This window comes from Tursiops truncatus, chromosome 11 (assembly GCF_011762595.2).
Source record: "Tursiops truncatus isolate mTurTru1 chromosome 11, mTurTru1.mat.Y, whole genome shotgun sequence".
NCBI lineage: Eukaryota > Metazoa > Chordata > Mammalia > Artiodactyla > Delphinidae > Tursiops > Tursiops truncatus.
Genome location: NC_047044.1, coordinates 26,155,670 through 26,170,609, shown reverse-complemented (window position 1 = coordinate 26,170,609; position 14,940 = coordinate 26,155,670). Strand labels below are relative to the sequence as shown.

Here is a 14,940-nt window from a genome sequence, read left to right as displayed (position 1 = left end):
TCCTCTGCTGTGCCCAACCTGTCTGCTTGGATAGCATTTATTGAGAACCTCAGGCAGATTGGGACTGCCCTTCGGAAGTTGATCACCTCGACTGGCCTTTGGCTTTGCAGTTAAGAGTGTGGACGTATCCTAGTTATGACCCTCAGCAGCTCTGCGATCTTGGACACGTTTCTGAACCTCTGTGTCTCAGCTTCTTCATCTGTTAAATGACACTAATAATAGCGCCCTCTTCAGACAGCAGTCATGAGGATTAAATGAATTAGTAAAGCACACCCAGCACATGGTGAGTGTTCAGTAAGTGTTGGCTATTATTATTAGAAACCTCAAATTGTATTACCTTCCTCAGCTTTTGTTTCTGTAAATAGTACAGGGCTTCTCCCTGACATGGAAGGTGGTGGTTTTGGAAAGGCAAGCATGGTTCTTCAAGTCCTCTACCCTCTATTCTCCCCAAAGGAAATGGGATTCTTTATCTAGACTTCCTAACCTCATAGCCTGAGTAAGAGATTGAAGCTTGCCGCACATCAGTCTAATAAGAGTTGAAGCCAAGTATCTCCATGGTCCAGAGGCCTCCTCCTGTACTGTTGTACATGTTGCTCCTTTCCAGACCCAGTTCAAGTGGCCCTTCCTCCATGCAGCCTTCCTTGATTTCTCTCCCTTTGAAAACCCTCCTCCAAGCTAGAGGTAATATCTCTCTGAACCTCTAAAGCACTCCATCTATACCTACTGTTTTCTTCCTGGTATTAGAATTTGTCGTGTATATCCCACAGTTGTTGTATCAGTCTTCAAATACTTCCCAGGCAGGATCAGTGCCAGCTTCTATTGTATATCACCTGCAATGCTCTGCACACAGTACGTGCCAAGTAGGTGGGTATCAATGAAAGTAGGTGGGTATCAATGAATGACTTTGTCTACCTCAGCGTCAACAAAATGAGCTCTGTCAGATTGGGTGCAGGCAGATGTACGTAAGAGAAAATATGACTATTGGTGTGTGAAATCCTAAGAGCATGGAATTGCACTTAGAGCGGGAAGTCTGGAGGTAAGCAGTCCGAAGGTAGGTCCATGTACTCAGCAGTGTCAGGGCTCTGGGTCACCATCTCCTTGCTCCTCTTGGCCCTTCCTCTTAGTCACAAAATAGCCGCCACAGCTCTAAGCACTGCTCTCCCCTTTTGTAGAAATGCTTTCCCTTTATGTTTCATTGGGTTTCATGACCAGTCCCTGGTGAATGAGGAGAAGGGAGCTGCCGCCAGAAGAAGGAAGAGAGAAGGCTGCTGATTGTACAGTCAACCATATCTGTCGCCCCAGCTTTGCTGACACTTTCGTAGCCAGAGCAGTTCCTCTTAACAGAGGGGCAGAACTGGGGGGAAGAGACCAGGGTGCCTTTTAGGATGCTCTTGCCTTTTGTGGGTCTTGACAATTAATCACCGTTCCATAGGTTTGAACCGTGCTTAGTTTACAAAACATTTTCAGGCTTTGAAAGGCAGGCTCAGCAAATATTTAAAAACATGGAGCTTGAGTTCCTGCTTCTACCTTTTTCTTGCTGGGTGATCTTGTACAATGTACTTAATCTCTCTGTACCTCAGTTTCTCATCTGTAAAATGGGAATAATAATAGGATCTGTTCTATGTCATAGGGTTGTTCCTGAGATGAATTTATGTATATTAATACACATCATTTGTCCTGGTGCTTGGCACACAGGAAGCACTCCTTAATTTTCTGTTATTACATGTCATGATTTAGTGATCCTGTCACTCCTTCGAGATAAGAACAATGAGAATTTTGAGGCTCAGAAGAGCTAGAGGACTTGCCCACGCTCCCACAGCTAGCTAGCAGGAGAAGGGGATGATCCAGGTGGCCTGGTGCCAGTGCTGGGGACCCTCAACCCTCCTGTCCTCTCTGCTCAAATTCTCTGGACACTTACTGAGAGTGAAAGAGTTGCGTCTGGTGGCTGAATATTGCTTCAGAGGCGGTGCTTTGGTTCCCAAGTATATTGTGAATCATCTGAGAACGAGGACCGTGTCTCATGGTCTCTCCTAACCCCGGCCCCTAACACTGAGTAGCGCACAGGAAGGACTCTGGTTAAGTGGGTTTTGAAGGGGAGGTAGCACTTCTGGGGGGATCTTCCTTGATGGGGAACAGAGGCCCAGCGTGAGCTTTTCAAGCCTGGGGGTCGGGTTAAGAGGCAGGGCCTGCTCTGAGATCCCCCCGCTACTCTTACACATTCAGAAATTGCTGTTGGGGCGCTAAGCGTTAGCGGCATAAAAAATGAACACAAATCAATTTGTGTCTGAATTTACTCTCAGAATTCCCTGCGGACGCTATAGAAGGCCATTTTACCTTTTTCCCACCCAGCTAGCTGTGAAGGCAGTGGCAGATTTACATTATTTTACATCCAGTTAAGGGTTTTTTCCCCTTTTGGTTATGTTTTAAAGGAGAACATTTATTGCCTGTAAAGAGGTGTTTTTGTTGAAGACAATAGTGCCCTTTAGGTAGTCACAGACTGTTATTTCGCAAATACCTATAAAACTATTAAACAGGCTGGGGTCGCTGTAGCCCTGATTAAAAGGGCCTTTTCATTTGTCTTTATCTTTGGAAGCCCTGTGAAATACATTAACCACCACTACTGCTACTGGCGAGACCAACTCATAGAGAAATACAGGGAGACACGGGCAAGTATACTCAGACCGTACAGGGCAGGACTGACGTTTGCCCCTCCAGGAATCCCGTTTGTGCTGGGAATGCAGCTTAGGACTTTGGTTATAGTCTGATCTAAGGTTCCTGGCGGTCCAGAGGGTTCCTGGGCTGTAGGTGGGACAGAGAGGAGGAGGGAGGGCCCAGGGGGTGGGAGGGACCGAAGCTGAGTGGTTCAAGTTGCCACCCCTGGCTCTCCATTTACAAGCCGGGTCCCTAGAGGCACAGGCCTCTGTTTCCTCACTCAAAAAGTGGGTATAATAATAATACACCCTCCTGCCCCAGGATATTGGGAAGATTAAAAGAATCGTGTCTTGAAATGTGTTTGGCAGGGTGCCAATAAATGTCACTAAAAAAGGAGGTGAGGAGAGGGCTCTGGCCTGAGGCTTCTCTGCCGTGGTTCTCAACCTCCACCCTGCTTCTCGCCCACCCAGTATGTCAGTGTTTGCTAGCTATCAGGAGTCCCGCATCCCTGCCCAGTGAGCCACTGGCCCAGAACACCAATGTGCTCTGAGAACAGGCAAGGGAGCCACTCTCTGTCCCAGAAAAAAGAAACTCTCACAGGCCAGACCGAGACCACCACTTAACCTCAGACTCCAGCCTCCACTGATTCGGAGTTTCATCTGAAACTCGGTGAGGACTGCACCAAGGTTTACGCTCGCATAATTATAGACTGGATTGGAGGGGCAAGATGTAAAGGCAGTAAAAAGAAGTCGTGCCTCTGAGCACCTCCCCAGAGCTTCAGAAGCCCCTTCTCCGTGTCTGGGGTCCTTAAGTCCTATCTCCTGAGTCAGACACTGTTCTAGGCGCGACGTGATTAATTCAGTTCATCATCACGGGAACCCCGGGAGGCAGTTACTGTTGTTGTTCTGACTTTACAGGTGAGAAATCTGAGATACAGAGAGATTACCCAGCTAGTTAGCGGTGGGCTGGGCTTGAACCCAGGAGTCTGACCCTGGAGCAGGTGCTCTGCCCCGTTCTCCTTCGGGCAGCTTGCTCTTTACTCTGATAGAGATACTGACCGTGGAGTCAGGGTCCCAGCTGCTCAAGGCCGCCTGAGTCTGTTTCCACATGAAGGCATACTAATACTAACAATAATCATAGTGATAAGTTATATGAAATAATAACATGCCTTTTATTATTACTGTTATCATTATCATCACCATCGAGCCTTTCCCAGCAGCCTGCCCCGTGCCAAGCCTTTGGCATGCGTGATCTTATTTAATCTCGATAGAAACACTAGAGGCCAGGTACTGTTCTTTTTTTTGTTTGTTTTTGCGGTACGCGGGCCTCTCACTGTTGTGGCCTCTCCCGTTGTGGAGTACAGGCTCCAGACGCGCAGGCTCAGTGGCCATGGCTCACGGGCCCAGCCGCTCCGCGGCATGTGGGATCCTCCCGGACCGGGGCACGAACCCGTGTCCCGAACCCGTGTCCCCTGCATCGGCAGGCGGACTCCCAACCACCGTGCCACCAGGGAAGCCCCAGGTACTATTCTTATACCCATTTTAAAGTTGAGTTAACCCTAAGGGTCCCCATTTTCCACATTATTTGTGTTTTCATTTTTTAAACATTTCCATTAGTTAATCATTTTACATTCCCTCACTGCAGCCAGGCTCAAACACACGAAATAATCGTGCATTTCACACCACACCCAGGTCCCTCTGGCTCCATGATTACCAGGGTGGCTTAGAATCTAAACTGTATATTGTGCTAATTACAAAATACTCTCAGCACTTCCCTGAATCAGTTCCCCCAAGGATCCTGAGTATGTAACTTTGTTGTTTTAGATCGCTTTATTCTTAGGCAAAGTAAACCTGAAATTGCTCTTAAATTCCTTTTGAAATATTCCCTAGTTCTGTGTTTTCACACATTCACCAAGGCCTTACTTCTCCCATTAGACTGATTCTGAGGTTTTGCTGCACTGGGAGAATGTTAACTGACAAAACCATAAGTAATGGCACTGAAATGTAATTAATGCAAGAATTATAGTACAGGGTGGGGATCTCAGTGTTTTAATGAGAGCTCAAGAAACTGCCTGTCTGAAGCAGTTGAAAGTGGAGGGGGAGAGGCACGTTACTGTAGTTAATGCTGCATATTATGAAGTGACCTCTTTGGCATGATCAATACGGAGACCTCATAACCTACTAGGACTCTGTGGTCCTGTAATTTAAAAGATAGTCACCAGTCTGCCCTCATCTACTGTGGAAGCTTTCCAATTTTTTTCTTTTTTTGAGGATGAAATTAGAAATCACCGTTTTTAGAGTATTTATATGTGTGTGTGTGTGTATATATATATATATATGCATATATATATATATTTTACTCTCAGATATATTTATTCAATGCTTGCTCTGTAATGAGAGTTTTACCTTTCTGTTTTCCTTTCCATTATCCCCGAAAAGAATGGATTATGGAAAAAAGTTTAAAGTGGTATAATGCGATACGGTGTTTGCTAATGTGCTGTCAGAGGTATTAGTAGGACTCGCCAAGGTTTGTGTCTTTTATGATTGCCTTTCAGATTGCAATTATCTAATAGACTTGGAAACCTGTTTGTGTTCTTGCAGGCATTAACCGTCACCTTTGAAAAAATCCCAGAAAATGAGAGTGCAGATGTCTGTCGGAATATTTCAGTCAACGTTCTTGATTGTGATACCATAGGTCAAGCCAAGGAGAAGATTTTCCAAGCATTCCTAAGCAAAAACGGCTCTCCTTACGGACTTCAGCTGAATGAAATTGGTCTTGGTAAGGTGATACGGGAGCTGTTTTGTCCCAATCCCCTGATGAGCATCCTTTCCACCTTCCCTCCTTCCTGGCCCCCCGCATGTAAGCTCTGTTTGGTGAAGCTTACTAGCCTGGGTTGTTCCCAAACGGCATGTCTAGAGGCCAGGAGACTGCATGGTTCTCCCATAGGTATCATGACTCCTTTTCCTAGAAAGCAGGATCCTTCAAAGATGCTGTTTTGTTTTTTGTTTTTTCTTCAATATTATGTTTGTAAATCAGATTCATGAGATTGCTAACCCTGAGACCAAATGAATTCACCTTGCACCAAGAAGTACAGAAAGGTGTCAACCTCAGGCCCTCTGTATGTGTTGTGTTTCACATTGGCATTTGATTTGTTTGTTGTGACACTGAGTGTGTCATTAGCGGGTGGCTCAGACTCTGGGTGTGAAGGCTAGAAAGGTCATCTTCCTCTCTGCTAATCACATCCTGCATTAAGTATAGTCTCCATCCTCCCCCAACATGAAACAGCATCTGCTCTGAATTCATTTTCGGGCTCTATTGGTATACTGCAAAGGCGAGCATATGCGTGAGCGAGCTAACAGGGCTCCACTTCACTCAAATGTTCATCAACATTTTAAAGTTGAGCTCCACGCAGCCCTCCCAGGAGACTGTCGTGGGATTTTATAGCAGATAATGGGACAGGAAAAAAGAGTAAAATCGCCAACAGTGACAGACAGCATAACAAGGTTCATCTCTCTTCCACGTACAGTTGTAGCCTCCACTAAGCAGGCAATTAAAATCATCCCACCGGGCCCTCTAAGTCAGACTCTCTGCTGAAAGGCCATTGCGAGAAGCCTGGGGGCGGGGTCCGGCACATTTGAGTGAAACCATGCAAATGTATAGCAACCCCAAGACCTGGCTTCAAGGAAAGCAAGGCCACTAAAGCACCTCTCAGCCACCTCTCTTCTGCTTCCTTCGGTTGGCTGGACTATTGGGCACTTCAAGACCATGTGAGCTCATTTGGGTAGACGCAGGGGCAAAGGGCAGCCCCGGCCAGGAAACCATGACGTGACCCAGGGCCATCAACTTCCTTGCCCTGAGCCTACGTCTCGAAGTATTGCTCTGACTACCAAGGAGGTGCCCGCTTGGAGCCGAGGACTATGGGAAAACGGCCCGGTGGCCTCAGTCCTGCCACTGCCTGGTCCGTAGTATCATCCTCACACCATCCAGGGTTTGTGCCCATCAGGTGTTCCTGGCCTCCAATGTAGCAGAGGCAGGGAGCAGGACGAGCCCACTAGAAGCTTCCCGTTACAGTCTGATGGCAAATGGCTTCTGCATGTCTGCTCATCTTCCAAACTACCTCCGCGGCTAGCCCCAGAAAACTAAGGCAAAGCCTTAGAAACCAGCCATAAATTGTGTTAAAATCCAATACGAGAAGCAGCTGTGCTGAGACCTCTTATAGCAGAGGCTCACAAACTCCAATGCCCAGAGGGGCAGGAAGTATTATAAATAAGGGGTGTCAGCCCACCTGGGATAATGGGAAGTGGTGGGACCCGACTTAACTGGAAAAAGACACCTGCCACGTAAGGGGGCAGTGCTACTTAGCTTCAGCCCATGATTGCCACGGGGGGCCGGTGTGGTCAGTGTTACCAGATGATCCAGTTTTTTAAAAGAGAAATCACAGATCCTAATTTTTATGTGCAATCTTCCAGTCTTTAAATGTTGGTGCTGAACTGACATTAGAATAGTAATAAATGAAACATGGTGCAGGTTCACAACAAGAAAAAAACCCACATCCATGGGCCACATTCTGACCCTAGGGCACAAGTTGGCAACCTCTGTAAAGGAGTTGAAGCCCATGGCGTTGGCATACGAGCCCACCAGCGCATCGCACACGGGGACCGACGGAAGATAGTTCCCAGAGCACCTGCTTGTGAACACACAGGTGTGGGCATACAAGCTTGCTTTTGGAATTTTCTGAAGAGCTGAGTCTCTCTGAGGATGCCTTATTTCGTCTTCCTTTCCAGGCTTGGCCTCAGAGTAAAAGCTTCAGGGAAAAGTGGTCTTACACGTCAGAGCCCTAAACACAAAACAAAACCGAAGTCAGGCTACCAGTCTGGCTGATATGTCTTCCAAACCACTTTATTTGTTGTAGCTAGTTAGCAACATAAATAATAATTGCAAAAGTGACAGGGTAGCATTTTACATTCCTCATTGTCACGTTAAAAGAGAACAACATGCTCTTTCTTTTTTTTTTTATTCCCAGAGCTTCAAGTGGGCACACGACACAAAGAGCTTCTGGATATTGACAGCTCCTCTGTGATTCTTGAAGATGGAATAACCAAGCTAAATACCATTGGCCACTACGAGGTAGGAAAAGATTTAGCACCCACCAGCTCCTTCCTCATCCCCAACCCTAACCGGATTAGATCATCAACAGGACCACATAAATTCTTATTACGAGACTCTCACCCATTTTCTGGAATCATTTGCAGGTTGCTTATTTCTGGGTCAGAAGTTTTCCTTAGTTGCTCGTGCTCTGCTCATTTCCCGGTACCCCCTCTCCCAGAGCTGCGATTTTCATGTAACCCAGTCATTCTCCATCCTGCGGTTTAGGTCGGAAACTTCACCCTTACCAGATTCTCTGGCCTGTTCAGTGGAAGGGGTACTGTTCAGCTTGACACTGAACAGAGCCTCTAAAAGTTCTAAGTTGCACTGCTGTTCATCAGTGAACTTTGTGTAGGGTCCTTGGTTTCTGAAGAAGATCTCCATTTCCTGTTTGTTTGAAACATTCAGCGATGCCTCCTTGGCCTCTGACCCACATGCTGGGTGAGTGTTGAGGTGGGTGAGGGGAGTACGTGAGCTGTCAGAGAGCTGAGTGCCCGAGAAGCCTGCCCAGAACCAGAGAGGGGACGCAGGGCAGGTTTCGGAACACTCCGGCAGGCTGGGAGTCATTCAGCAACATTATCAAATCTTTGTTGAGTACCTACTCTGCACTAAGAGCTGGGGCTGCACGCAAGAGGAACAGAGGCCAAGTCTCTGACCTCACGGAGCCTATGGCCCCGGAGAGAAGGGGTGGAAAGGGAAGAGGAGACGAGGAGTAAGGCAACACCTTACTACTACTAATACTAGCACTGTTACTACAACACGGTGTGATAGTGCTGTGACTCGGAGCATCCGAGAAGGCTTCCTGCAGGAAGCAGTGACTCAGCTGAGACCTGAAGAGTGAGCAGAACTTAACCAGGCCAGCATACCCAGCAGGGAAGGGAGTGCATGCTGCTTCTTCTGCAGTAAGACTTTTAGACTGGCTAGAACTTGAGAGGGACAGGGGTAGCAGTGAGAACCAATAACAGCCAATGTTTACGGAGCCCCTACGCTGTGTCAGGTGCTGGCCTCTGCCTTTCCCTTTATTTCAGCTCATTCTATCCACAGCGGTCCTGCGAGACAGGGACTACTACTAACCTGCTTTATAGATGGGTGCACTGAGGCTCGGGGAGGCTTCCTAATAGCTAGTCCGTGGCAGAGGCAAGATTGGGATCCAGATTGTTGGGCTCTAGGGTCCACGGCTTAACCAGTACCTGCCGTGGTTTCTCACGGAAGAAGGCCAGAGAAGTGGGGAGGGAGGGGAGAAGGGGACCGTGCAGGCCCAGCAGCTTCTTCAGGAGTCTGGATTTTATCCCCAGCACAGTGGAAAGCCATTGGGAGATCTTAAACAGGGGAGATTTGCGTCTCAGAAAATGACTGTGGCTGTGCGTGGAACATGGATATAAGAGGTGCAAACCTGGAAACAGGGAGACTCGTTAGAAGAACCTCAGGTGAGAAATGATGTTGACCAGGAATGACACAGTGGCCCTGGAGATGGAGCCAAGCAGATGGGCAGAAGGTGGACACCATGAGCTGTGTGGCTGGGAGAGAGACTGCGGCAGGGGAGGGGTCAGGAAGGCATGGGGCTGGCTGGGCAGATGCAAAGGTGCTCTTGCGGAGACGGAGGAGACAGGGGAGTGGCTTCCCAGGCCCCTTGGAGAGTAGGCGCCCCGCCTTTCATGGCTCTAAGTCCCAGGGAGATGTGTCTGCACCAAGAAGGTGTTTGGGGCCTGCCCGGCTTTCCCCTCACCCGGAAAGAAGCTGAGGCTTCTCCTTGAGCAGAGCTTCCTGGACGGCAGCTGGGAACAGAGGGCACCGCAGCCTTGGGCTCCTTGGCTGAACGGGTCTCAGAGCCGGTTTGGAAATAGTTGCTTTGGGTGACCCGTGGGTGGGTGGTGCCCCTGCAGCCTTTGCTGGAGGGCACCAAGCAGAGAACGTGGCAGGTTAACAACTTGCTCCTGTGCTCCCCCTTCTGCAGCTTAGACTTTCCAACCTTGGGATCATCTTGCCGAGAGCTGTCGAGCTTAGCCTTGGGAGTTTATAAAAATCCCCAGGGAACTTTCTGAAAGTATGTATTCCTGTCGGCGGGCCACATTCGGACAAGCAGTGCCCCAGAGGAAATATAATGGATGGAAGGAGTCAGAGGTGGAAGTGCCTAGGAGAGGGGGCTTATTATGGCATCAGTCTGAAGTTCAGAGTTGCAGCCCGGCTGCAGTCTCCTCCTCTCCCTGTATCTGGGGAGTGAGCTTGTCTTGGCAAGCCTGGCAGAAACACAGCCACAAATGCCCTCCTTTCGCGTCTTGACTAATGTGCTGGCGTTGCTCAGCTGTGCAGGGAGGGCTGGACCACCCTGGTCAGGCTTCTCAGCGTCCCCTGGCAACTGTGTGGCATGGGGTGGGCCCCAAAGGAAGGGGGTGTGGCCACTCACTGGCATTAATAGGAAAAGGCAGGCCAAGACACTCCAGCAGGGAGAACGAAGAACCACCACCGCCGTCTGCAAGGCAAGGGGAAGACTGTCAGGGGAGATAGGACATCAGTCTTCACTGGAGACATCGGCTGCACTAGACACCTATCTGCTTAAGGATGATAATGAAATTAATCTGGCCTGTAGTCACTTGCCATCCAAATGATTTATTGGCCTCATACCCTAGCATTGCCACATGGTGGTAATAAATGACAAGACTAGGACACAAGGGCTTAAAGGATTCTCCTTATGTTGAAAAAGCTAAGCCGTAAGGCAAATAAACGCAGAGAGCTTGAAGGAAACTGGGGAGGTCATCGGCGCCGTGCTCTCTGTGCCTGGACCATCTCAAATGCCCTGGTTTTCAAAGACTGCTTGAACGAAAGCGTCCAGCACCACCCTCGGCCGCCTGCATCTGCGCTCCATTTGGCAGCACCCCTGCACAATCAACATTTGGAGTAATTTGACAGGGCTGAGCCGAAGCTCGCTTTTGCCCCTTTTTCATTAAAGAAAAATCTTCTCCTCAAACACATTTCCCTCCAAAGAGACAGGATGCTAATTATCACTCTTATTCATTTACTAAAGCGCTCTAGTTTGAATCACTGTAGGTGCTTGAAAGTGAAAAACTATATTTCAGTTAAAAATAGGGTCTAACTCAGAGTTTTAAGTGATTAAGACTCATCTCCCTCCAATTAGCCCAAATTAGTTAGGTTTTAAAGTTAATCTTTAGTGACGGCCAGTTCCTCCTGCTATCTAAACAAAGTCCCCTCTGCTGGAGTGCGAGCCTCTCTCTTCTTGCCTTGTTCTGTCCTTAGGGCAAATAGAGTGTAGCTGGTCTCCTCTGAATGATTTACTGTCTGTATATTTGAAGAACAGGTTTCTAGAGGGGATCTGAAGGCACAGCAAAAACATAGCATCTCATGGACCAGATTGCCAGCAATGCCCTGTCACCAGCAGGATGGCATCCTTGCCAACCCTGGGCGTCGGCACAGTTGCTCTCCACAATGATGACAGTGGCAGCTGGTACCCAGCACTTGTCGTGTGCATAAGCGTGATTCACGTTGACACAACCTGTGATGAAGGTGCTTTGATTACCCTCATTCTCCATCAGATGAGCATGGAAGAGGACAGATTTCTGCTCCAGTCTCGTTCTGTCCCGGGCAGACAAGGGGTAAAGCCGATGCCTTTACAAACACGTGAAGCCACAGGCGTTTTCTCCACTATAAAGCACTCCGCCCTGGTGCTTCCTTAACCGGCCACCTCTGTGTGTGTGTTCCCTGTGAAGGGGACTGTGCTGTGCTCTGGAGCTGACGAGATCAGTTGTGTGTGTCTGTGTGCGTGTATAGAGGGTGTGGGGATGCTTGCCCGGTGGGACTGAAGCAGGGTGGCTTCTCCCAGTCCAGGCTTTCTGCACCTGCCCCGCCGTGTGCCCTCTTGCTGGACCATGTTATTGCACCCACACGCAGCTGTGGGGTAGCATCAAGTGTGCAGGACAGGTGTTGTGTCCGGCAGGAAATGTTCTCTACAGATCACACTTCTCGTTCTGAGCTGTGAGGTTTTGAGGGCAGAAGATACGTTTAACCACCGTGTCACTGAAGCATGTTCCTCCTAACGGGAGCGCGCCGGTGCCCAAGTGGTCACTTCTAACGCCAAAGTTGTCATTCACATGACATTTAAAGCTCATAGGAATGTCCCAAAGGGTCTGCTTGGGTGAAGTCAGTGGTTCTTCAGGTCAGGTGTCTCATCTGTGACTCTAAGGGGCTTGGACTGTCTCTAAAGGTCTCTTACAGCATGAATGACTTCAGATTCGTACTTACTAGACACATGGAGTGCTTCCTGTATACTGGGCACTGTTCTAGAAGCTCTTACAAAGAGTAAGTCCTTTAGTCCTCTGTATAGCCCAGTGAGGTAGACACTGTCATTATTCCCATTCTGAGGCCCAGGGAGGCTGAGAAACTTGGCCATGCTCCCATGCTCTCCTCAGTGACGGCCCGAGGCTGGAAGCAGATGAAAAAGGAATTGCACAGAGACCATGGCTCTGCTCAGGGCCACAGGGATAACCTTGCTCAGAGCCAGCCTTGCAGCTTGTGCTCCTAGCCTCTGAAGCAGCCTGGCTGGAGAGCTTATGAGAAATTCTGGTAGTTGCCTTCTGTGATGTCAAAATTAAAAGGGTAACCTCTTTTCAGATCTTATGATGAATCTCACGTCTGTGAGTTTATCAAAATGCTTCCTTCTAATCCCACTCTGACATCCTTTAAGGCCAATATTCCTTGAAGGCGACAGTAGTTACCTTCTTTCAGAAGGGAGGCCTCTTTCAGGCATCCAAGAGCTGACAGCTCCAGCCCAAAAAACGCCTGGGGAGCTCAGGTTCCCAATCGCCCGCACACTGGTGGAGGCCAAGCTCCCTCCCTGAGACTAGCTCAGGGTTCCAGCAGTCCTCAAAGGGGTGTTTGCTTCTGGCCCAAGGCTAATTCCAGGCACACAAGAGAGAAGCAGGAGCTGTACTGTCATTTTCACTAGTTTCAAGAATCCTTCAGAGCTCTGTCCTGGGTGTCAGGAACATCCTGGGTGATTTGACGTGTCTGTTGAGAATGTTCTGATGGGCCCCTTCCAAACAGTCCAATGAGCACCGAGCCTCCTTTTCTGAAGAACTGAGCAAGGTTATCCCTCTGGCCCTGAAGAAGAAAATAGATTCCTTTTTCAGCTGCCTCCAGCCTTGGGGTGTCAGTGAGAAGAGCTGAGGGGAAGGCGGGGAGAGCAGTATTGATGAGTGGTTGCTGGGACAACACGAGTTGAATAGGATTCTGTTTTCACAAAATACCATTTTAGGAATGAGAGATACCAGTAAGGGCTTCCACGTGGTGCTTTGTATTGACTATTGTGTTTTTAGACTTAAGGAAAAAGTATCATGGTATTTCAGACCCTATTCATAATTTTCCATAAAACTCTTAGGCTAAAGTTCCAGCTTTCCTCTTGGGCTCAGTCATTTGAAATGGCCAATATCTGACCATTTTTTACTTACAAAGATGGCAGTTTCATCAGGTTAAGTATAAGTTCAACCTTCCATTTCTAGAAAATCTGTTTTTATGGCATCATCTTCAACTTGTGGCATACAGATAGTATTTTACCACGAAGAAATCCCGCCTTTACTTGCAAATGGTTTGGGGGATATGTAGCTTCTGTTTGTTTGTTTTTAATAAATTTGTTTTTATTTTTGGCTGCGTTGGGACTTTGTTGCCGCACGCGGGCTTTCTCTAGTTGCGGTGAGCGGGGGCTACTCTTCGTTGCAGTGCGCAGGCTTCTCACTACGGTGGCTTCTCTTGTTGTGGAGCACAGGCTCTAGGTGCGCGGGCTTCAGTAGTTGTGACACGCAGGCTCAGTCGTTGTGGCTCGTGGGCTCTAGAGCGCAGGCTCAGTAGCTGTGGCGCACGGGCTTAGTCGCTTTGCGGCATGTGGGATCTTCCCGGACCAGGGATCAAACCCGTGTCCCCTGCATTGGCAGGCGGGTTCTTAACCACTGTGCCCCCAGGGAAGTCCATAGCTTCTGTTTATTTCAGGAGCAACTTTAAATTGATGACATGGGTCCATCTCTCCCTTTGTGGTCACAGCTCATAATTCTGATGGTGGAAAAGTCTGCAGTCCTCTCCACCTCTTTCCGACACGGGCCAGCCATCACTGGAGGGGTGTGGCCTCGTCGTCGTTTTGAATCTTGGAGCATCATGAGACTGGAAGGAATTGAATTTGAAATTGCCTGTGTACCAGTTCTGCTCTGGGCTGGAGAAACATTCCTGCCACAGATCCATCTAGTGACATTAATCTTTCGTTGATTTAATTTGGTTTTCATTCTTAAAGTAGGGGCCAAGAGGACGCTCCCTGCCTCACGGGAGTACAGGAGGATTAATGATCCACTCTTAGGAAAGCATTTGGAGCTCCTCAGATGGAACAAACAGCATCATAGTTTTAACACTTCGGATTCTGTGGCACTTTTCAAAAAGGCATTTCTGTCCTTAACTGAGCAGCAGCTGACTTTTGTGCCAAATAGAAAATGGAAACCTCTCCCCCCACAAACATCTGTAAACAAACTAGTTTTCTGTCTTTACAACAATGTTAAAGTGTCACGCGGGGGAAAAATGTTCCAGCCCTAGAGCAGCTGTGAAAGTTAGCAGTACACTTGCACACATACATGCTCAAACACACACACAACTCAGCCGCTAATAAAATGCTTTTACACTTGCTCTCAGGAGATGATTTCAGAGTAAAATTTCCCCGGTACAGGCTGCGTGTGCGCTGTCTTAATGCCCGAGCGCTGTGTCAGCAGCGAGTCGTTGTCAGCTCTTGAAAAGACGTTTGAACTCTTGGCTGTGCTCCTCCTTGGAAGGTCCATCCGTGGTGTCTGGGACTATAAAGCAAGGGTGCTTGCTTTTGGAGAAACAAAGCATCTGACAGTAGCAGAGTATTGGCGTAACACTCATCAGGGTCCATTTGGGATTCATTCTTTGACAATTACCCAGAATGAATCACCAGCTTCCTTTTTTAAAAAGGTATTTATTGGCTTAGAAACAGAGCATATCCAGCTCTTCATGGGGAGGAATTCTGTAACTATGTTCAAACATTCTCATAAACTCGGCGTCTGAGTATTGCTAGGGGGGGTGCCTGCACAGAGCGTTTACTTTAATTGCATCAAATATGGAGGAGAGCTGACAAAT

At 48.3% G+C, this 14,940-nt stretch overlaps 1 protein-coding gene across 1 annotated transcript in view; it reads left to right on the top strand.

Moving 5' to 3' along the window:
- PLXNC1 (plexin C1) overlaps positions 1–14,940 on the top strand; it is a 141,996-nt gene that overhangs the window by 113,185 nt on the left and 13,871 nt on the right. The window contains exons 22-23 of the mRNA XM_019952201.3: positions 5,253–5,430; positions 7,676–7,779. Of these exons, the coding sequence (XP_019807760.1) occupies positions 5,253–5,430; positions 7,676–7,779 (282 nt within the window). The remainder of the gene's footprint in view (positions 1–5,252; positions 5,431–7,675; positions 7,780–14,940) is intronic.